Source organism: Vipera berus (assembly GCF_964194415.1).
Source record: "Vipera berus genome assembly, chromosome: Z".
NCBI lineage: Eukaryota > Metazoa > Chordata > Lepidosauria > Squamata > Viperidae > Vipera > Vipera berus.
Genome location: NC_138205.1, coordinates 102,004,436 through 102,029,233, shown reverse-complemented (window position 1 = coordinate 102,029,233; position 24,798 = coordinate 102,004,436). Strand labels below are relative to the sequence as shown.

Genomic DNA, 24,798 nt, shown 5'->3' with positions numbered 1-24,798 from the left:
GATTAATTCTGCTCTCTTGAAAAAAAATTATCTTAGCAATGTCTTTTCAAGAAATAATTACAGGTAGTCATCAGCTTATAAGCATTCATTTAGTGATTGTTTGAAGTTACAGTGGCTCTGAAAAAAGTGTCTTACAACTGGTTTTCGCACTTACGACTTTTATGGCATCGCCACAGTCATGCAATCAAAATTCAGGAGTTCGGTAACCAGCATATATTTACAACCGTTGCAACATCCTGGGGTCACATTTGCGACTTTCCCAGCTAGTTTCTGACAAACAAAGTCAATGGGGAAAGTCAGTTTTGCTTAATAACCACATGACTCAATTAACAACTGCAGTGATTCACTTAATAACTGTGATAGAAAACATTGTAAAATTGGGAACAATTCACTTCACAACTGCCTTGCTTAGTAATGGAATTCTAGTCATATGTCAAGAACTACCTGTACAGAGAAATTTCAGTTTTCCAAAACTCAGTTGAATTAATGGATCAAATACTGTTATGATTTGTTATTTGCGTAATAACACCATGCAAGCAAGCAATGTAATTATATAATTGGCATAGTTGACTCATTTCACTGGCGTGATGATATATTCTTTAATTTAATGGAGAGGTGGGAGTAAGGGATACATCTGTTAAAATGAGATTTCCTTGTAGTTTAATAATCAGATTGCTTTTTAAAAAACAATAAGAAATTTTTAAATAGGAATGTAAAGCATCTTGGTTATAGTGTGATTAAATAGCTAAGGTAAATTTGTGGTGGAATAATTAATTTATTGCAGGATATCAGTGATTCACTATACATTATGACATGATTGGTTATCTCCTTTTTCTATTACCCTCCTTCCCCTCTTAAAAATGAAATGCAATTGTAAGGACACTGGGGAAAGGCTGAAGAGACTATGCATTTAAACCTTTCTCTTTTAGTGTAATGGAGAGTGGATGAAATACAGGTCCTTCTCTCATGCTGTTTCTTTCCCCACCACAAACTGTCCAGCAGGGTAGAAAATGATAAAGGACTTGAAGTATTCTGGATCAAGCTGCTGTATTGTGATTGATCCCTTTGTTAAGACCCCTGTGCTGGTCTATATAAGCAGATGTTATCACTGTTAACAGCTCTCTTCCAGATAGCAGAACTCATGAAATACCTTGATCATCTAGAAATACCTTTATTTGCATGCAGATGAGATTACAGCAGATGAGGTGTAGTCATATGATTTATAGATGGTAATTCAAGGTCAAAAGACAGTTACGACTCCCAGTGTCTGCATGCGTATCTGCTGGTTATGGAGGAGCACGTGTGTCTGCCGGCTATGGAGGAGGAGAGTCCCCAGGGAGAAAGAAGGAGGAAGTCCATCCCAGAAAGGGTAGGGGTGTAGGGCACATGGTCTTTTTCCCTTCTCTCCCTCACTTTTTCCCCCTTCTTCCTACCCATAGTGGCCTACTATTTGATTTTGTATGTTTGTATTTTATTCTATAATCTAATAAAATGTTACAAACCATAAAAAAAGGAAAAATGTACCATTTTAATTTCTTCAATGGCAGTTCCTTTGCTGAATCATTTCCCCTTTGCATTGATAAATGTATGATGGATTTACCCATATTTATTAATATGCACCAGTATCTTGATGGTCAGCTGGCTGGTCGGCCCTTCTTCCTCTCCCTGTCCTCTCTCTTTTTCCTCCCTGCCTGGTGGGCTCTGCTTCTACAGCTTCTTCTCCATCCCCTTCTTTCCTTGTTGTCTTTTTTTCCCTCTCCCATAAAAATCGCTTCCTATTATATCTTCTCTCTCCACCCCTCTTCCTTTTCTCTTCGATGCACCTCCAGCTGATTCCTCTCCTGAAGGCTGCATTTCCCTCCCCCCCATTGTCTTCATTTTCCTCTCCCTCTCCTGCCAAAACCTCCTCCATTTATATCCTCTCCGCCCTCCTTTTTTCTTCGTGCACCTCCAGCTGATTCCTCTCCTCAAGACTGCGCTTCCCTGTTTCTGTTTCTCCATCCCCTTCTCTTTCCCCACTGTTGTCTTTTTTTGGGTCTCTTTTTTCTGCCAAAACCTCCTTTTATATCCTCTCCTCTCTCCCCTCCTCCTTTTCTCTTCGGTGTACCTCCAGCTACACGCTACTTCCAGAAGCGCCAATCAGTTGGACCCTGGCATTGATCCTGGGGTTTCTGCTGAGCCCGGACAGCCCTGGAGCTCCAGTTGTCTCTCCTTCAGGCTTGTGTGGTGCTCCTGCCACTTCAGCTCATTCCCCTCCCTGCTACACTTGTCTAGGATGGTCGCATACCACCTGCCAGGTGCCAAAGTATGTCTACCACCAGTTGAAAAGCCCTGCACTAGGACATATAGATTTCTCTCACAGTTACTACTATTGAGCCAGGTACCACTTATTCCAGAATTTCTCAGTCTCAGAAACTTGAAGATGTGTGAACGTCAGCTCCCAGAATTCCCCAGTCAGCATGAAGATAGAACTAGATGTACTAGAATAGAGGTCTCCAACCTTTCTGGACTCAAGGACCAGTGGGAAGGAGAGCAGCTTAAAAATTGGTGTGACTGTATGTGTGCGCACATGAGGTCATGCACACTGGTGTGGCACTACCAGCCCCATTTTCACATGCATCATGCGCTGCCACTGTGTGTATGCATGAACGGCCGCGCACCTCCCACAGCAGCTAGCAGCCCATTCTGCATGCGTAAATGGGCTACGCAAACCACCCGGGCAAGCAGTGCATGTGAAAATAAGGGCCTCCACAGAGAGGGCCTCCTCAGGGTGCCTCCGGTCAGAGAATGTCGGCTGGTGGCCCCCAGGGGGAGGGCCTTCTCTGTGGGCGCTCCGGCTTTAAATCAGCTACCGGTCGAGATCCGGATGGCACCTGACCTTCGCTCCTTCTGACGCGGTCTGAAGACCCATCTATTTGAACAAGCCGGCCTGGCCTGATGGGGATATGTTGGGGTTTTAATGGGGATTTTTATATTGTTATCGATTGTTTTAGTTGGGCTACTATTTAATTCTTTTTAATTTTTGTATCCTGTATTTTTTATATGTGCCCTGTTCACCGCCCTGAGTCCCTTAGTCCTAATAAAACTAAACTAAACTAAACTAAAATGGTGCAGGCTGCAAACACCTGCCCTGCACTAGCATCACCATTCATGCCACCGTGCATGTGCAAATGGGGATGTGGGCACTAGCACTAGTGGGGTGGGAAATTCATGCCCACATGTGTGCATACCGACCAGTCATTTCCGCGGCCCACTGGCTAAGAGTCCATGGCCTGGTCCTGGGCTGCAGACCATAGGTTGGAGACCCGTGTACTAGAAGACCATCAAAGCATAGATAACAATTTTGTAGACCTGTGCTGCTTTTACCTTATGCATGAAACCATAAGCTTACTGTAGTACTAAATAAGAATTTCTCCCTGACACAAACTGGAACGTACATAATTTGTTGCCACCATCTACTGGTTTCTAAATTTCCTGAGCTTATTCCTGTAATTTGATGCTAAGATACACAAGAAAAGAACTATACCACATATTACTCCTTAATTTTTTTTCACACCCACTGCACATCTGTACTGAAGATAACAGGAAATTTAATTATTATTGTTTAAATGAAATCTCTGGGATGATTATTTCATTTCCAAAATAAATAAAAACAAAATGGCACCCTCTTCTAGGACAGGAAAGAACCCAGAGATTCTCTCTGAAAAGTAAGTTGTTGTTTCCATCTCCCCACTTTTTCCTTGCCTCATACTTGGTATCAGAAACATACTTTTCAATCTGCAGTGAGATTGCTGATGAAATTGATAGCTGACAGTGCTTATTAAAGCCAGGCTTTGCCCAACAATATGCTGTGAGGAAAATGGGAATCCATTTTCATGCTACTGAATGTTGCCCCACCTATCTGAACTTTAGCCTCTTTCATCCATGCAGTTCCCAGTTTTGGAGACTATATTACCAGCTTGTATGAGCACCATAGTGAGGAGGGCAAATGTCCAGTAAACTTTTATATGAAATGACTTAGGTTTGGGTTATTTCTTACAGAGTACATGTGAAAGGCTGCTTCTGTCAGACAAATGAGTAAGAGGCAAATGGAGATATATTTAGACATATTGAAAAGTAGTTCAAAACTTAGAGCCTCAGAATGAAGAAGTTTGGTTTGCATGCATGTATACACATACTAACTGAATTATAGTTCTTATGTGGTGTTTATGGTTCCCAAAGCTTGCAACATGTATTTCTTCAGGGATAGGGGTGGAGAGAAATATATGTAGGTATATGAAGTTCTTCTCAAATCACTATGAAAATATTACATGCAAATGTGTTCTTAAATTTTAATGTAAACTGTCTGGATTCTTGGAAGGTGGGTGGCATATAAATCAATAAATTTCAGTAGTCAAATTTTGAAAAAGAATTCTGGAAGAAGATTTAAAGCAGATGAGGTATTTGATATCTCCATAAAACTATCTATAGTATTCTTCTTCTGTGGAGTTCCAGTGTATATATTAGTAAAGAAATATTTTAAAGAAAGGGCAGCAGAGATTGATAAATGAAAGTGGGGGGAAGAGAGAAAACTAAGACACATTGAAAGGATATAAACAAAGTCAATGGGGAAGCAAGATTCACTTAACAATCATGTTACTAACTTAATAACTGCAGTAATTCACTTAACAACTGTGGCAAGAAAGGTCATAAAATGGGACAAACACATTTAACAAATGTCTCACCGTCAGAAATTTTGGGCTTAATTGTGGTCGTAAGTCAAGGACTACCTATATAATTTATGCTTCTATGTAATGCTCTATTTTCACAGTAATAATCATTTCATTTAGAGTATGACAACATAACAAAAGGGAGCAGAGAGAAAGCAAACTTGAATCTCTTACAGGATCATCATATTTTGGCTTTCATATTTGTCAAAAGGAGAAGACTCAGGCCTTGAATGACCATCTAATTTCCCTTGAAACATATAAAACATTTAATCTGCATCTTCAGATATTTTTTGGTATTTTGTGTGTTTTCAGCACCCAGTCTACTGTGTAAATGTCGTTGGAACACAGAACGCTCACAATCTCATTACCGTTTCTACAGATGGCAAAATGTGTTCTTGGAGTTTGGATATGCTTTCAACTCCACAGGTGGGTTTGTTTTTATTTACACAAGAAGAAAGTGATGGCTGATACCTATTAGTGGAATATCATTCGTAAAAGCTAAAGCCTCACATCCTATGCAGACTAAAACCCATGGATGTACTTTAAAGAGTACAGCTTGCTTCCAGCAATTGCCTTCTCTTAGAGCCAAAACCCATTTCCTCTGTCTCAAATCATGTAATTAGAGTAATGCGTTAATACGCAGGTCAGTTTCAAGTGTAAAATGAAGTAATCTGTTCTAAAATACAGGTAATCATGCACATTGAGGTATATCATGCTTATTCCACAATGCTGTTTATTCAGTGTAGATTTCATTGTTATGTAGCATATAGTAAAGATGTAAATTTTATTTGAATCAAGAAATTGTTATAAACAAAGAAATCATAACAAAAAATAGACAAATATGTTTCTCTTATTCTTAAATATTATTGTTAGGCAATCTTCCCAATATGAAAACCGACAAATATGAGCCAGCATAAGGAATTTGAGAGTTGGAGCCTACCCTGTCTGATGGGTATTAAATGGAGTGGGGGGGGGGATTTATAGGACCAGCATTTGCCAGTTTGGAAAACAACAATAGTAATGTTGTTTGCGATATAGTTGCTTTGGGATACTTGTTTATCTCTAACTTTAAGAAAAGTTGTCTGGAAACTTATGAACAAATGTTGTGAAACAGAATCCACATGTTTGTTCAATTTATATATAGCCAAGGCTGAATATTTATTCTTTATATGAAAATAACTTATAAATCATAGAGGAAAAGTAATTCCTCCTCCTTTGTAAAATAGTCCATTACTTTAAGCAAATTTATTCTCCCTACCTCTGATACCAAAAATGAACCAGCTACACAAATTTATTGAACTAATGAAGAACAGAGAAATCTAAGACACACAGAGTGGATAAGTTTACGTTTGTCTCCCATATCGAATTAGGTTCATGTAGTGCCTAGGGATAAGTACTTTAAAAAAAAAAACCTGAGCTGCATTCAAAGGCATTAGTGAGTAGAACACCAATTGGTGGGATGATGCACATGAGGGGTGAGAGAGTGTGGAATGTTTTCTTGCTGGAGTGGAAACCTTTGTTCTCTAGAACATTTTAGACTACATTGCAGTTTTATCTCTCTCTCTCTTCCTCTCTTGTGTGTGTCTGTATGTCTGTGTATTTCTATGAAAGTCATAGAAAATGTACTCAGTAAAGTGGTGTACTTAGTACAATATTGAGACAGAACATAAGATAAATAAAAATTAAAGAGATGAGCAGTGCCAGCTCGAGCAAAAAATAGGAAATAGGAAACTTTTAGGTAAGAGAAAAATAATATAATACATATTATAGTTATAGACTGAGTATACCCCTTGAATGTAGGGATTGGAAAGAATCATCTAACTAGGTATTTGGGAGAGTAAAAGTAAGGGAGGGAAGAAGTTATTTCAGACTTGCATGATTCTGTTGCTGTAAGTTTACAATAAAGGTAGTATGGCATTTTTTGGACATGATTTGGCCTGAATCAAAAGTTGGAATTAAGATTGCCGGGAGAAATATCAACAACCTAAGATATGCAGATGATATCACTCTAATGGCAGAAAGTGAAGAGGAACTAAAGAGCCTCTTGTTGCGGGTGAAGAAGGAGAGTGCAAAAGTTGGCTTGAAACTTAACATTAAGAAAACCAAGATCATGGCATCTGGCCCTCTCAATTCCTGGCAAATAGATGGGGAAGAAATGGAGGTAGTGACAGATTTTATTTTCCTGGGCTCTAAGATCACCGCAGATGGGGACTGCAGCCAAGAAATTAAAAGACGCTTGCTCCTGGGGAGGAAAGCCATGGCAAATCTAGACAGCACACTAAAAAGCAGAGATATCACCCTGTCAACAAAAGTGTGTATAGTCAAGGCTATGGTCTTCCCAGTTGCAATGTATGGCTGTGAAAGTTGGATCATAAGAAAGACTGAGCGCCAAAGAGTGAATGAACCTTTATTGTCAAAGTACAACCATGTATACATTGAGATTAGCTGAGCCTCCCTTCGTGCTCCCACCCCCCAATTCACAGTGACAACAAACCCTCCATCTTATTACACCATGTGAACTAATTGCACCACACACCAGCCTCGCAAGTCAATTCTGCATAAAGTTTATAAAAATTATTTCCCATTCAAAAGCCTAACAGCCCACAGATAAAAGCTGTTTTTCAGCCTGTTGGTGTGGCTGGCTATACTCCTATATCTCCCACCCAATGGTAGGAGAGTAAAGAGATACCGTCCAGGGTGTGAGTCATCCCTGAGAATTTTCCTCACTCTTCCAAGGCAATGAGCCCTAGTGATGTCATCCAGTGGTGTCAGGGGACAGCCCACAATGTCTTGTGCTGTACTCACCACCCTCTGTAATACTTTCCTATCTGCGGCTGTCAGACCAGCATACCGAACCACAATACCATAGGAGAGGATGCTCTCTATAGTAGACCGGTAAAAGAGGGTCATTAGCCATTGTTCTACCCTGTTCTTCCGCAAGACCCTGAGAAAGTGAAGCCTCTGTTGGGCCTTTCTGGCCCCCTGGGTTGTATTAACTTTCCAGGTCAAATCTTCGCAGAGGTAGGCTCCCAGAAATTTAAAGGAGGAAACTCTCTCCACACAGTCCTCCCCGATGTAAAGTGGGGCAAGTTCCTCTTTTTTCCTCCGGAAGTCTAGCACCATCTCTTTCGTCTTGCTGATGTTCAGATACAAGTTGTTGTTACAACACCATATGGATAGTTTTTGTACCTCCGCCCTGTATGCTGTCTCATTCCCACCTGTAATAAGACCCACCACAGTCATATCATCTGCAAACTTAATTATCGCAGTGGATGGGTCAGATGATACACAGTCATATGTGTATAAAGAGTACAGGTAGGGGCTAAGCATGCAGCCCTGTGGCGAGCCGGTGCAAAGCTTCAGGGGGGTGGACAAAGCAGACCCGACCCTCACTGTTTGTAACCGGTCCCTAAGAAAGTCTTGAATCCAATCGCAGATGGCGGGGGAGAATTTCAAGTCAGTCAGCTTCTCGATGAGAATGCTCAGCAAAATGGTGTTGAAAGCTGAGCTATAATCAACAAAAAGCATCCTGACATAACTTCCAGGTTTCTCGAGATGACTGGCTACAGAGTGTAAAGCAGTAGCTATGGCATCGTCTGTTGACCTATTCCCCCTATAGGCAAATTGATGTTTATCAAAATCCAGTGGGAGGCATGTCCTGAGATGTTGGAGAACCAATCTTTTGAAGCATTTCATGACTACAGACGTTAATGGAATAGGTCTGTAGTCGTTCAGGCACTCAACTGCAGTTTTCTTGGGGACTGGGACAATGGTAGCTGCTTTCAAGCACGATGGTACACATGGCTTTTGCAAGGAGATGTTAAAAATCCTTGTCAGGACCCCTGCTAATTGGTCGGCACAATTCCTAACCACTATCCTCAGCACCCCATCTGGGCCTGTGGCTTTGCTGGGATTCACAGCCTTCAGTACAGCTCTCACTTGGTGTTCACACAAGGTGAGTGGCTGAGAATCAGAAGGCCGGCCAGCAGAGGCTACGGGGTCTGGTCTTTTTACCTCGTAGTGAGTGAAGTAGATATTCAGCTCCTCAGCCAACGAGGCATTGGTGTTAGCCATGCTCATCGTACTGCCCTTGTAGTTGGTTAAGTGCTGCAGTCCCTGCCATACTTGCCTCGGATCATTGTCTGCTAAGTCATTCTCCACCTTGTGTTTATATTGTTGTTTCATCATCCTAATGCCTCTTCTCAGATTTGCCCTGGCCTCTCTGTATGTGTCCCTGTCCCCTGCCTTAAAGAGGCAGTTTAGCTCTTCCAATCGTGGCAAAAGAAGAGAAAAAGGCTGGAAATGCCTCAGAGAATTGAGGCCTTTGAACTATGGTGCTGGAGAAGACTCCTGCAAGTCCCTTGGACAGCAAGGAATCAAACCGGTCAGTCCTAGAGGAGATCAACCCTGACTGCTCTTTAGAAGGTCAGATCCTGAAGTTGAAACTCAAATACTTTGGCCATCTAACGAGAAGGAAGAACTCACTGGAGAAGAGCCTAATGCTGGGAAAGATTGAGGCAATAGAAGAAGGGGACAACAGAGTATGAGGTGGCTGGATGGAGTCACTGAAGCAGTAGGCATGAGCTTAAATGGACTCCAGAAGATGGTAGAGGACAGAAAGGCCTGGAGGAACATTGTCCATGGGGTCGCCATGGGTCGTACATGACTTCGCAACTAATAACAACAACAGATATTTCCAATTGGGTCCAGTAGATATTTCAAATTATGAGTTATAAATTCAGTTATGTGCTTTAGATTTTCTCCCTTGATCTCTCTTTGATTTGATTTCTGTCCATGTCATTCTTGACTAGTGCTTCTCTAAGTTATTGAAACTGGATCTTCTTTTAGCTTATCTGCATGTATAACTATGCTGCATTTCTCTGTATGCAGTGTCTAGAATCTCAACATGACATAATCACTTCCCAAATTCCAGTGCTTTTACCTCTTGAATCAAATTTTCCTTAGATCTAGGAGAATGCCTTCTTCATCCTTCTGAAAAACTACACATTCAAAAAAGGGACTAGGTTAGGGTAATTAGACCAATATTATTAAATAAATGTTGAGGAAAAAAGGAAAAACTTTGATTAAAAAAGAGAGAGAAGAGCAGCTTCGGGAGGATACTGAGAGGAAAGATTGGCTAGAAAGGGAAGAGTAAAGGAGAAATAAAGAGTAAAGGAGAATTTAGGGAGTCTGATAGACTTACTTACAGGAGTCCAGTCACCAGGAGAGTCACATTTACGTCTAGGGATTTCAGAACATAGAGGGAAAGTGATCCCAAAGATATCAAAATTCATAAGTTAACGTATAAAGATTATAGAAGCCTATTTTTAAAAATATATTTTATTGATTTTTTAACATAATCACCTTAATATTAGGTAAACTATGTGTTGTCTGGGTTTACATTTAAAAACAGCCAATAACAATTAGTTTCTACAATTCTATAATCCCCAAATAGCTTTGCTTGATGTTCTCTTCTTCCAATAATATTATCTTTTGCCAATCTTGAATTGATACAATTCTTACTATCCTGACATCTCTGTAATCCATTTTATCGAGTCTTCTTTCTTGTCCTCAGACTTATGTTGTGATCTTACAGTATAAGTTATCTTTTCCATATCCAGTATTTCCTGCAAGTTTTTTTCCACCTGGGTTAAGTTATACTTCCTTTTATTGTTAGGTTCTATCTTTAAATCTCTTTCTTCTGGTTTATATTCAGTTGTCTGTTTTATCTGCTCACTCTCTATTTTTTATTTTCTGAGAGTTTTTTTGTTGTAAAATTAAATTGGAGATATATTCATTTATATTTTCAAAGTTATTTTTAATTTCCTTGTAGTTTGAAATCATTGTTGTTTGGATTACTTGCAACATAGCATACATCTCCTCTTGGAAAGTGTTTCTTTTTTCTTGGTGTATTCTTTCTGCAGATCTCTGGTTTTCCATGATAGCCAAAAATCAGGGTTTCCCTTTCTCTGCAAACAGCTATAGAGTTACAGTTGAGTAAGTATTTATAATCTAGAAAGGTCAATTTTTTTCTAAAGTTTGTAATTCTCACTTTGTAGATAGCCCAAAATGTTTTCCTTTTTTGTCACAGCTGTTCTCTGTCATTAAGGCATTGAAGGTCACAAAGACAAGTTATCTTTTCCTGGGCTTTGGCAGTTCCTGTATTGGAGCAACTTCTATTGTATATATTTATCCACCACTAGATGTCAGCACCAATTCGTTTTTCAGTTTTCAAAATAAACAATTGCTGTTTTCTGTTTTCGTGATTTAAAAAGAAAATCTTAACAGATTCCACCAATTTCAAACTTATCCAGTTTTAGGTCTTATATTCATTTCATTTCAGTATATTTCTGTACCCCATAAAAAGTTTAATTCACCACATCTGTCTGTAGGAGGGTGGGGCAAAGATCCCCCTCCTTCTCACTTTCAGAGCCTTTTTACTACTTGGGTTTTTTTCCCCTCCAGGAAATCAATTATCAAGTAGGAGAGAGAAAATCAATATTCTTACCCAGTTCCAAGAACATTGTTTATAGTCAGCTTAAAATAGTGCTTTTGGGCTTTGGTTGCTTGTAGCTTGGGCTAGAATCTGGAGTAAAGCTAGCCTTTCTCCTGCTGGTTTCTGGAGGGCTTTCCCCAAATGATCGGATCGACTGCCATCTCTCTGCAGTTGGCGGGACTTCCCTCCTTCTTTGTTGCCTCTCTGGGGTGACTTCAGGCCCATTTAGAAATTGGCCCTAGGGTGCAGAGCCCCGTGATTCCTCAGCTGCTGTGCTACTGCGCAAAACCCTATAGAAGTCTATCTTACTCTGTTTGAAAGAGTAACTACCTTTTGTAAATGGCCTGAGAGTCAATGGGTGGTTAGATTAGGCCTATGCTTAATAGGAATGGCTCTAAGATTAGTTAGATTGCATACTAAAATTAGCTGTTCCCTTCCAGTTAGGGAACTAATGGATCATTTCCATGTTAAAGAGGTAATCTATACAGGGATGATGCAATTTCTTATACCTATAGGCAAAGGCGTAGAAGCTACACATATGATAAACATGAAGGGAATTGTGAATTCCCAAAGTAAGATTTTGGGTGCAAGAACATCAGAAGTGGAGATTATTATATTAGCAACATAGATTTAAATGCTGTTTCAGAGACTTAAATAAGGCTGCAATTTACTTTGGTAATTAGTGTCACCTCTACTGCAAGGAGATTTTTGTAGGTAGAAGAGAGAAAAACTACAGAGATTCCATTCCAGTTTCCTTACCACTAAACATCAATATAATATATTGATCAGCAAGAAACAAATAGCATTAGTAGCATAAACCAATGATCTGCAGAGAATTTTCGGAAGTAAAGAAAAAGACCTACTTCATCCTTTCATCTAGGCTTCCCAGCAACACTTTTTAATATTATTAGGTCCTCACGAATCTGCAGGTAGATTCTTCCAGCTGGAAAAGTTTCATTACTTCCCTCCCAACCTTACTGTGCTCAAGAAACAACCAATTGAAAAAAAAATGTTTCTAACCTATTTTAGGAGAGTATGGAACTAGTATACAATAAATCCAAGCCAGTGGCAGTTACTGGAATGGCTTTCCCAACTGGAGATGTTAACAACTTTGTAGTTGGAAGTGAAGAAGGCACTGTCTACACAGCTTGTCGCCATGGAAGGTACTCTTTCTCCTATCCACCAACACACACACACCTTTTTTTTGGCTATATGATTGTGCTCATGGCATTTTGTAGATTACAATGTGCAATGTGGTAAAATGGCTGAGATCAAGCAGGTCTTCCAGTATTAATGCCTTCAGGCAGTTTTTTAAATAATTCTCTCTCTCTCTCTCTCAGCTATCTATCTATCTATCATTCTATCTACCTATCATTCTATCTATCGTATCGCTTTTATACTTCTTATAAACAACTCATTTCAGCAAATATATCCAACGTGTCTTTTTCAAGGTGAAAAAGCCATAGTATGCTATTCAAAAAAGGAAATCAGAGCTTTTATGAATGTATCTCAGGCACAATATACACTAAAACCGTTTAGTTGTTACCCAACCTCTTAGCGAGAACAGGTGATTTTAGTCTTGCTGATTTTGAAAATGGAATGCTTGTATTATAGCATTTTCAGTGAGAAAAACTATGAAGGTTTCCTAAATGAATGTGTTTTTTTCTACAGTAAAGCAGGAATTGGAGAAGTTTTTGAAGGTCACCAGGGCCCAGTAACAGGAATCAACTGCCACATGGCAGTGGGTCCAATTGATTTCTCTCATCTGTTTGTTACATCATCATTTGATTGGACTGTCAAATTGTGGACCACAAAGGTAAGAAATGATATTCAGGAGGCTTTCTTTAGTCTTTGTCCTCTTCACCAACTGTCAAGACTAAGCAAAAATGGATGGTACTATATTCATCTCACAGCGTTATACCTGATATAATAGATAATGTTTCCCCAGGGATACCTTAGTAGGATAACTTTTTCTGAACTATTTTACAGTAGTTTCTGGATTAAAAATAAGTGTACCCAGAAGACTATATAGTTTCCTTCCCTCCTTGCTGTCTTTCTCACACATTCATGTATCTATTTATTTATCCAATATTCTTGCAGTTTCTCTCTCCCCCCCCCCAAAAAAAAACTCATCTTACTATTCCTCCAGAATTCAGAATTGTTGGGTCAGAAGCAATAGTATGTTGATGTAGGCCAAAAGAGGGTATCATTTGCAGCTGCACCAATGCTTAGGAAAAAGTTTCCATTCATAGATGTAGAAGTAAGCACACAGAGTTGAGGAGAAAGGGATGAGCTTCATCCAAATCCCTCCACCAATGTTATGCACTGGGGAGGAAACCCAGTTATTCTAACTGTTGGTATTTCTATAAGGACAGAGCCTGAGCTTGTCTATAGTATATAATATTTGATGTTAGTAAGCTATAAGAATTTGGTTAACACATTATAATATCACTGCATTGCCATTTTTCCCAACCTGCAAATAGAAACTGAGAGATGGGAAGCTGTATAAGGCCATACATTGAAATCTGGATTTAAATTAAAATTTATTGTATTAGAAATACAATAAACTTGAATTTAAATAACTTGATATTTTGCAATATTTATTTATAACTTTATATTTATGCAATACTTAAATTTTTACATTGATATAAAACTCTGCCTATTTCAAAGCAAAATAAATTTTCCAAAGTTGAACTTGGATTTTAATATGACATTTTTCTTTATATTCCAATTCAGAAGGTTAAAAGAAGGCCATAGTAATTTGCTTGATTGAGTGAATGAATACATGAAGTTAATATAAATTTTGCTAAATGCTTTTGGAAGGTCAGATGTTAAATAATCAGACTGGTTGCATACTCCTGAAATGAAGGACTGATCACTTCACATTGGATATTGTCAGATGCTGGTTGCTGCACACTACTGTGTAGCAAAACTAGTGTTGGTCATTATTAATATTAATATTGTCACATTTTATTAAGTTATAAGTACAAGATGAATGCTAGTCTGTATTTGTAAATCATAGAAGTCAAGTGCTGAATATAATTATCTAGCAAATGTTTCTTGAATCTTTCCTGACTAGGCAAAAAATGGAAGAATATGCCATCTATGTGATCTTTTTCTGAATATAAAAGTATTATACAATGATTGGAAAGATAAGATTTGCTTAGCAGCAGTTTTTCATAGCTTTTGACTGAAGTTGAACTAAGATACCAAAATGTAAACTATTGTGTAGTGGGTCCGACGCAAGGAAGAGACGCCAGCCGGTGTGTGAGTTCAGCTCTTTATTGGTGGGGGGTAGCGAACTGGGGAGTGAGGGTTACCTGGCCTCCTTAAATACCCGGCCAGGTAAGCGGACAGCCAATGGGGTTGGCCCTAGGTTTCCCGCCGAAACTGGGTTTCCCGCTGAAACCGTTCGGACCAACTCCCCCTGGTGGCTGTTGCTATGCAGGTGCCTGCATACATAACACCCCTCCCCCCTTAGAGGAGAGCCACCTAACAATTAACAACTTGCACTAACTACAACTATATACACTGTGTCAACAATAAAAAAAACAATGCAACTGTGTGGAGGTCACTTGCACACATAGTCCGACAGGTAAGCAGGGGTCCTGTGTGGCCGGGTGGACTGTCTGGGTGTGGTTGGGCCCTGGGCTTGGACCGCGGGTTCTAGAGGCCTTTGTGCAGGGGTGCCAGGAGCTGGGATCAGGAGGCCCTCCTCCTTTGGTTCCTGCTCTGTGCTGTTTCCGGCTGGGTTGACCTCTCCTGGGGTGTGGCTCTCCTGCTGGGTGTGTGTGGTGCACTCAGGGACCCTTCCTCTGAGCTGGTCGATGTGTCGCCTTATGCGTCTGTCCCCCTCCACCCCCACGATGTAAGAAAATGGTCCTGTTTTCTCAACCACTGTCCCCAGAACCCATGGATGTCATGCCCCGTAGTTCCTTGCCCAGACCAGGTCTCCCACGTTGAGCACTCTGTGTGCCGGTGGTGATGGCAATGACGGTGATGATGATGATGGTGATGGTGATGGTGACCTCACGGTCTCGGCTGCTACCCAGTCTGGGTGTAAAGGTCCAGCTTTGTGATGAGGCGCCAACCCCAACGAAGTTCTGCTGGACTCTTTCCGGTAGCCACGCATGGTGTAGTGTGTTGGGCGAGTAGGAATTTCGCCAGTCTGTGATGCCAGTCCCCGCTGATGATGCGCCGGAGTGCGTCTTTGGTCGTCCTTACCATCTGTTCAGCTTGCCCGTTGGTCGATGGATGGAAGGGCGCAGAGGTGGCGTGCCTAATCCAGTTCACCTTCAAGAACACCTGGAAATCAGTAGTGGTAAACTGAGGCCCGTTATCAGACACAATTACGTCGGGGAGGCCGTGTGTGGCAAAGAGAGCTCTGAGCACCTGGATTGTCCTTCCCGAGGTCATGTTGGGAATAGGGACTACCTCTAACCACTTGGATTGACTGTCCACCACTACTAAAAAGAGTTGGCCCTGGAATGGCCCTGCATAGTCAATGTGGATGCGGGACCAGGGTGTGTGTGTGTAGCCTCCCACCGGTGCACTGGTGTGTGTGGCATTTCTGGCCTGGATCTCTGGCACGTGTAACAGGCCTTGACCCGTTCCTCAATGTCCTTGTCCAGCCCTGGCCACCAGAGGTAGCTTCTGGCCAGAGCCTTCATCCTGACCACCCCTGGGTGTCCCTCGTGTAAGGAGTCCAATACCCTGGCCCGTACTGCAGTAGGGATGATGACCCTGCTACCCCAGAGAAGACATCCCCTGTGCGTGGAGATCTCATTGCGTCTGGTGAAATAGGCCTGGAACTCAGGCCCTGGGGACTTGTCCTGCCACCCTGTGCAAACCCATGAGTGTACCCTGCCCATGATATTGTCTGTGGCTGTGTGACTGGCTATGTCCCTGGCATGAACTGGGCACTCTGGTAATTCCTGCAGGGCTAGGATCTGCATTGCTGGAGCTGGGTCTGGATCCGGGGTGTCTAGGGGTAGCCTATTTAGACCGTCTGCGTGGCCCATTTCCTTCCCTGGCTTGTGCACCAGTTTGCAATTGTAGGCTGCAAGGAAGATGGACCACCGGAGCATTCTGGGGGACAGAATTTGGGGGGGGGGTCTGCCTGTCTGTTGTGAACAGGCCCAGGAGTGGTTTGTGGTCCATGTAGACAGTGAACTCCCTGCCATACAGGTAATCATGGAATTTTTTGATTCCTGCCACGATTGCCAGGGCTTCTCTGTCAATTTGGGCGTAGTTCCTTTCCGCTCCAGACAGCGTCCTGGAATAATAAGCTATGGGAATTTGTGCCCTGTTGGGCTCAAGGTGACTGAGTACTGTGCCCACACCATAAGGGGATGCATCGCATGCGATGCAAATGGGCTTGGACTCGATGAAATGGGTTACTGTGGACTTATCCGACAGTAATGCTTTCAGGGCCCTGAAGCTCTGGTCGTGGGCGGCAGTCCAGACCCATGCTGCCTGCTTGTCTAGTAGCCTGTGGAGTGGCTCTGCAATGGCTGCCTTGTGTGGGAGGAATGCATGGTAGAAATTCAGCAGACCCAGGAATGCCTGTAGCTCTGCCTTGTTCTTGGGTGTGGGTGCTAGTTTGATGGCCCTCACCTTGGATTCTGTGGGGTGGATTCCCCTGGCATCTACTCTGAACCCCAAGAATTCTGTGGAAGGAACACCTATGCTGCATTTTTCTCTCTTGAGTTTGAGGCCAGCTGTGCGCAGTCTGGACAGCACCTCCCTGAGCCTACCTGCCGGTTCCTCTGCTGATGCTCCTGCAATCAGGATGTCATCAAAATAAGGGCAGACTCCTGGGATGCCCTTGAGTGTCTTCTCCATGACTTCCTGGAAAATGCCAGGAGCAACACTGACTCCAAACTGCAGCCTGTTCACCCGGAACGCCCCCCTGTGTGTTACTATGGTTTGAATGTCAGCTGTTGCCCTAGTAACCGTGAGTTGCTGGTACGCCTGTGTAAGATCGAGCCTTGCAAAGATGGCGCTGCCTTGGAGGGAAGCGAGAACGTGGCTGACCGTGGGGACCGGGTAAGCGTGCGGGTTCAGGGCGCGGTTCACCGAGCACTTATAGTCGGCGCAGATCCGTATTTCCCCATTGGATTTGAGGGGGATTACGATAGGGGTTTCCCACTCCCCCCCGTCTACGGGCTGTAAGATTCCCTGGGCCACCAGCTTATCCAGTTCATGCTCGATTTTGTATTTGAGCACGAAAGGGACTCACCGCGGCCGGACCCTAACGGAGGAAACGTTCGCGTTAAGTTTGAACAATATGGGGGGCCCTGTGTATCTGCCCAGCAACCCGTCGAAGACATCTGCGAACTCCTTGCAGACAGCCTTGACGGAGTCCCCCTGGATCCGATGGATCCCGGAGACTGTGATTCCCAGGGCCTCAAACCAGTCTAGCCCGACCAGGCTGGCTCTTCGGCCCTCTACCACTACAACATCCAGGTGCCCTTCGTGACCCTTAAACCCATTGAGACGGTAGCCTCCCCCTTTACCTTGACCGGCGAATTCTGGAAATCGGTCAGGGTTAAATTTGTAGGCCATAATTTAATCCGCTGCTTGCTCCGGCTAGTTACGTAGTTAAGGGTCTCGTCCGAAATGATCGAGACCGCTGATCCGGAGTCAAGTTCCATGCTGCAAGGGACACCTTGCAAGCGGATTGTTAGTCTAATTTTGGGTTTGAGCAGCCGGCGGCTACCCGTGTGGTTAATGGCCAGCCGGCTCTCAACATAGCCAATTCGTATTTTGGTTGGGGGCCCCAGTATCTTCGAATGGCAGTTCCTCCGGTTACAGCTCGTGGATCTCCTCTCGGGAGCGGCGGCTACGACAGACCGCGGCTATGTGGCCTGTTTTCTTGCAGGCCCGACACATGGCGGACCGGAACTTGCAGAGGCTGCGCACGTGGTTCCCACCACACCCTGCGCACCTCTGAGGGTTGGCGGTGTTGCTGGGAGGCCTTGGCTTGTCTGGGCGTCTGGCTCGCTGGTCAGGGGTCGACTTCCGCTGGAGGAGGTCGATGCTCTGGTTGTCCTCCTCTCTGGCACTTTGCTGGTGGATGCTAGTCGCCTGGTTGCCGGACCAGGTTTCCTGGCATGCTTGGACGGCCCCGCAGGCCGCTTCGTGGGCTAGGATGGCGTCCTCGGCTTCCTGGAGCGAAACCTCCTCTCTCTCGAACAGGCGCTCTTGCAGCCACCTGTCTTGTAGGCCGCAGATCAGCCGGTCCCGTAGCCGCTCCTCCACATTCGAGAACCTGCAGGCGACGGCGGCTTCTCGTAGGGCGGCGAGGAAATTGGCACCGGTCTCGTCGGGGCGCTGGTCCTTTTTCAAATTGCGACTGCACAGCCACCTTGGAGCGTCGGGGCTTGAAGTGGGCGTTGAGCCTGGCCACGAGGTCCTGGTACGCGACGGTGTTGATGGCCTCCTGGGCGAACAGATTTGTGGCGATCTCCAACAGGGCTGGCTCCCCGATGCAGAGCAGGGCTGCCGCCTTCGCACCGTCCTCTGATATCTGGTTGAACCGCATGTACAGTTCAACGTGAGCCAGGTAACGGGCCCAGGTCTCGGGGTGGCGGGTGTCAAACTCGTGGGGTTGTCCAGCTCTTGCCATGGCGGGGCGGTTGCGGTCTCTGTCACGGTGCGGTGTGCGGTCTCAGTTGCGGATGCGGTGACCGGCGTGGTCTGGTCGGCTGGTCCAGTCGGCTGGCGGTCGTGGGGGAGAAGGAAGGAAAAATGCCTTTTCCTTCAGCTCGCGGAGCATTTCCCCAGTGACTTCAGCTCTTGGTCGGCAGCAATCCCACCTTCGTCGCCACTATTGTGTAGTGGGTCCGACGCAAGGAAGAGACGCCAGCCGGTGTGTGAGTTCAGCTCTTTATTGGTGGGGGGTAGTGAACTGGGGAGTGAGGGTTACCTGGCCTCCTTAAATACCCGGCCAGGTAAGCGGACAGCCAATGGGGTTGGCCCTAGGTTTCCCACTGAAACTGGGTTTCCCGCCGAAACCGTTCGGACCAACTCCCCCTGGTGGCTGTTGCTATGCAGGTGCCTGCATACATAACATAAACTACAAGCCTTTCTATATAAAACTTATGCTCAATCACCCAACTCTAGTTTTCCCCCCAAAGACATGTGATATCAAGACAGACCCATTACATGAACTTTTTTAATTATAGCATATCTCCAAGATCCAAAGCAGTACTATCATGGGAAAGAACTCTTAGATCCCTACAAAACGTTAATCTTCTAACAGCAGTACCTAGAAGCCATAATCTTTAGGAACATAGGGAAATACTTCAGTAATATATAATTCAGGGAAAGACAAGTTGTTCTGAAGCATATAATAACTGTAAAATGCTAATTCTTGACATAGATTATTTAAATTTGCCTGTTTTTGTTGTCTAGGGTGCAATTTTAGTCTATAAAGCCAATGTAATTTTGATCATTGAATCATGGGATCATAGCACACCCATGAAAGCTGAATTAAAATGCCCCCAAAATCAAGATATATCCTGGTATTAGCTGAGACTTCAGTGCATTAGTGCTTTGAACATGTAAACTCTTTTCTAAAGGCCACCTGTTCACTAATAGATACCAAGGATTATTAGCTAGTGTTAACGTGCAACAATCCCTATGCTGTGTACCCTGTTATCATACAAGAGAATTATACTATTCCACATGAAGAAAAAAACAGATTTGCATCTCTTAGACATTGTTTTGTCAGAGTATCTCTTTATTCTGCCATGCATCAAAAAGAATATGTCTGCTCCAGGGAACTGAACAAGTCCGAACAGGGTTTCAAAATGCAATTTTTACTGCTTGTTTTCACCCATTAATTCTACATCCAGTACTATGGAAAATATACTGTATATTCAAACACATTTATCCTATAATATATATAAATTTAGTGTGCAATACAATATTAATATTGAAACTCTGTTAGGAATATTTTCGATATTACTGCATGAGTTATACTAAACTGTTAAATATGTTACTGTTATTCCTTGATGTTTAGTTTTCACTTCAGTATAGGTACATATTTCTAAGCTCGCTGTTATGATGAGTCTTCCACTACTTCCCAGAAATTAATAAGAAATATCGTTTAAGTTTGGGATTTAAAGATAGAGGAGAGACTACATGGAAAAGAAATGAACTAGGATTAACTAGATGGATGAAATGATAATTTGATAAAAGAGAAATTCAAAGACAAGGGGGAAAAGTATTGAATGATATTACTGTACGTCATTGTTTAAGAAAATTAAAATGGTTAAAATAGATGTGATATTACATGCATTGAGGCTTCTACAGGTAGTTTTCAACTTAACAGCCATTCATTTAGTGATCATTCAAAATTAGAATGGCAGTGAAGAAGTGATTGTGACCGGCCCTCAGATTTACAACCATCACAGCATCCCTATAGTCACATGATCAAAATTTGGGTGCTTGACAATTGGCACATATTTATAATAGTTGCAGCTTCCCAGGTCATGTGATCACTACGAAGTCAATGAGGGCAGCCACATTTGTTTAATGACCATGTGATTCATTTAATAACTGCAACCATGGGAAAGAAGGTCACACATTTGGGGAGGACTTCTTTAACAACTGATTGTTCCAAATATAAGGAAGGGAGGGAAGAAAGGAAATTTCAAAGATAATTTTCTTTGTCCTCTTTTCTCCCCTGGCTGCTCTTTTTTTTTTAATTTAAAAAGTTTTACAATACATTTTAACTTTAATCCCCCCCTCCCCCACCCCATCTAACCCTCCCTATCCCTCTCCCCCATTCCCACCTCCCCCCTGACTTCCCAGAGCTAAATACAGGGTATAAAAACGAAAAACAAACATAAGCATCCATATGCTATCAACAATAAACTATTAATTCTATCACCCTCTGGCTCATGTAAAATGATTACAAACAGTAATAATATTACAGATAAGAAAAAAAAGGAAGAAAACAGAAAAGGAATTTTACTCAAATGCTAAATAAAATTTCTTAATCCCAATCCTTATTCATATTAATTTCAAAGAAAAAACTTTCATCTATTATTTACATTCTCCCACATTTCTCTAATCTCTAGACAAATTCTCAATTACGCGCCAAAAGCGCCTATCTCTATTAACCTTATTAATCTCCAACCAAACTGAACTATAATCAAAAATAGTTCTTGCATATATCACGCCAAATGTCTCGCAGTTCCAGATCATCCATCTATACGTCTAGGACACCATTCCAATCTCCAATAAGAATAAGATAAAAAAATTAAAAAAAAATTATAATCCAATTAGGTAACCTTTGTTTATAGTAAGTTAAGAAAAATCAACTTGTTGTTGATTAAAAGCTTGCATACAAATACTTTTAGTCCACAACCCTAATATACGTTTCTTGCAAACAAATAACATCAGTCTTAAATTGTTTTAAATATTAAAAAGCTTTCTTTCTCCTCTATGATGAATTCAATCCATTAACATTCTAATTAGAAATTTAGTCACCAATCCCCTGGCTGCTCTTAAGCTTAACAAATTGAAACTCTGGTCCCAATTGTGGTAGAAGGTTGAAGAATACTATATAATGCACTGTTTTGTTTTGTTTTTATAAATAAATTGCATCAACTAGTTAGGGATTAAATAATTAGAATTATAGCATCTGTGGAAAAATAGCCTTCCAATACTGAGGAAAAAGCCTTCATCTGAAATGATGCTTTGAGAAGAAATTCCCATGATGCCAATGAAGTTAGGGTTAGGTTCTTCATGCTTGCTGCAGCCTTTCCAAGGTTCAACCCCTGACTCGGCTAAGGATTTCTATGTGTTTCTGTATGTTAAATAGAAAGAAATATTTAACATCATGTTAAATGTTATGGCTTACTGAAAAATATATCACGGTCTTACAATATTTTGTCACATAGTTCAAATAGTAATCCATTTCTCCTTAAACACAATTGCCACAACTTTCCTGTTCTTTTTCTCTGTCTAAGTGGATGACATAATGTAATACTGACTAATCTTTTGCTTTCCATTGCTTCTGCTCCTTATTGGGGGAGGGGTTCTGGTAAAACTTAAGAAGAGAGAGATGCTTGGACTCTTAAATGTGGTTTCTTCCATGTGGTCAGGTACAGTAGGACTGGAAGGAAGTTTTGCCTTTGATTTTTTTTTCTTTCTTCTTAAATTAATTTCCTCTAACTCCCACTTGCACCATCTTGGTCAATTGGTATTCCCAAAGTAAGCACATGTTTGCTTTATACTCATGCATCCTTCCTCCTAATATGTTTTTTCCCTCTTACTTTGTTTCAACAAAATAATTTAAACAGATGCTTGTTTGATTCTTCTGTGATCTAAGTTTCACCTTAGTAAGACACAACATTCCTGCACAATGCAAGGCAAACAGTACTATATAGTTATTCATAACTTTGGCTTGCCTGCAGCTACCTATCCCTTTCCCAGAATGTATTATTGTGCCCATAGGAAAAGTTGAAATGTCTCAGCACATCTGTGTGTTTGTGGAGATTCTCAGTCATCCAGATCATAGTTGTCTTAAAGGTGCTTTTTCAAAAGGCAGCTGGACTGTTTTTTCCTTGAGGAAAAAGATGTTTAGCTTTTTATCCAAGAAGCTTCATCGGTTCTGGCAGGAGGATGGTGGGAGTAATGGAAGCATTCATTCTGACAGGATGTGTGTGTGGTGGTGGTGGTGGGGTTTGAAAGGGTCATATTTCTTTGCAGTCATCTGGTTGTTAGCACTTTCCCTAAGAGCTCTTGAGGCCACCTGGGGATTTATCTGTGCCCTCAAGGTCATCTGTGTCAGAGTGCAAATGGGAGTGGAATCTTTCTTGGAACTACTGCAAGAGCTGAGTTGTAAATAGGAGATAGCTGGTGTCTTATCCTTCTCCCTCTGTTGAGAGAGGGCTGCTCATTGTAACATAAATGGTCTCTTTTATCCCTCTTTCAAACCAGTGGTCCTCTCTATTCAGGATGTGGACTTTGCTGTCTTCAAAAGAGTGACTTTGTCTTTCAAATGCAGATGGACTTCTGAATCTTGTCCAGAGGGTTTGCTCTTCTATGTTGTGTTATGCATTTGGGAAGTGATTGTTTTGTTTCACCTGTTGTGTTCTCAGAACAGCTGTTATGCAAAAATAGCATCCTGAGAGCACTCATTCCTTTAGGCTTATTTTGCCAAATTAGAGAAACTTAAGGTAATTCTCATTAATTTAGTTCAGACATGTCAAACTCGCGAGGTCACGTGATGTACTGGAGCTTTTTCCCCATTGCCAGCAATGGGGTGGGAGCGGTTTCCTGGTGACACGTCCAGCCCACGGGCCGGCAGTTTGACACCCCTGGTTTAGTTGATTTCTACATTCTGCCAAAGAACAATGTGAACGTTCAATACTCACATGAATACATACACCTTTGGGAGAATAGTAATATTTGGTTGTAATCTTTTCCTTTGATTTATTTTATCAATAAAAGAATCCCTATTCATATTTGTTCCCAAATGCAATTTAAAGTGCTGGGTGTCAGCTTTCAAAATCCTACATGGGTTGGCACTGAAGTACCCACAAGGCTACCTCTTCTAACTAGGACTGACCTGAGTTGGTTACAACTAGCAAGGTAAAACTGACGAAAACACCAAAATCAGAAAATTATGATTTTCTGGCAGTTTTATTTCAGGGGTCACAATGGTAATTGTTCAGTTTGACTCACTAATAGATGTTTGTTTTGGGGGGGGGGGTTATAAATTTAATTGTTTTAACACTACTGTGAATATCTTATTTCAAATGTTTTAATTATTATACATTTTTGAGAGTCTGTGGGATGGATATAGCAATAGCACCTAAACTTATATAGCACTTCACAGTGCTTTACAGTTCTCTCTAAGTCAGACATGTCAAACACAAGGCCCAGGGGCCAGATCCGGCCCCTGAAGTGGTTTCATGCGGCCCGCGAAGCCATCCTGGAAACAGTGAGGGAACGGCCCCCACTGCCTTGGCCCTGGCCCAGAGACCCTCCTTCTGCCAGAGACCCTCAGATCTGTCCCACTCCTGCCCAGGCCCCCATAGGCACCCTTGATGCCAACGATGTAGAGCTGGCCACGCCCACCCAGTAGGGCATTCACACTCTAGCCACGCCTACCCAGTAGGCCACGCCCACCCAGGCCACACCCACCCGGCCCCTTGAGGGCAACCGCAATGCTGATGCGGCCCTCAATGAAATTGAGTTTGACACCCCTGCTCTAAGTGGTTTACAAAGTCAGAATACTGCCCCCAACAATCTGGGTCCTCATTTTACTGACCTTGGAAGGATGGAAGACTGAGTAAACTGTGAGCCAGTGACATATATGTTTGATAAATAAATTCTGAGGAGGCCACATTTATCATTATCCTGATATTCAACAAAGATAACTGTGAAGAGCTTAAGCCTCCTGAGTTAAAAATTATATAATATACATCTTTCTAGAAATTTCAGGAATAAAAACTCTCTACCTTAAAATAAATGCAAAATATTATTATATTATGCAGTCCGTTATAGGTTATTTTGGGCACTTTGATTTTCTGGTCTCTGTCTTTTATTTACTTACTAAGGAAATCAGAC

At 42.2% G+C, this 24,798-nt stretch overlaps 1 protein-coding gene across 1 annotated transcript in view; it reads left to right on the top strand.

Moving 5' to 3' along the window:
- The window catches only part of DYNC1I1 (dynein cytoplasmic 1 intermediate chain 1), a 204,736-nt gene that overhangs the window by 142,487 nt on the left and 37,451 nt on the right, over positions 1 to 24,798 (top strand). Inside the window, exons 12-14 of the mRNA XM_081343261.1 lie at positions 5,022 to 5,135; positions 12,235 to 12,368; positions 12,877 to 13,021. Of these exons, the coding sequence (XP_081199387.1) occupies positions 5,022 to 5,135; positions 12,235 to 12,368; positions 12,877 to 13,021 (393 nt within the window). The remainder of the gene's footprint in view (positions 1 to 5,021; positions 5,136 to 12,234; positions 12,369 to 12,876; positions 13,022 to 24,798) is intronic.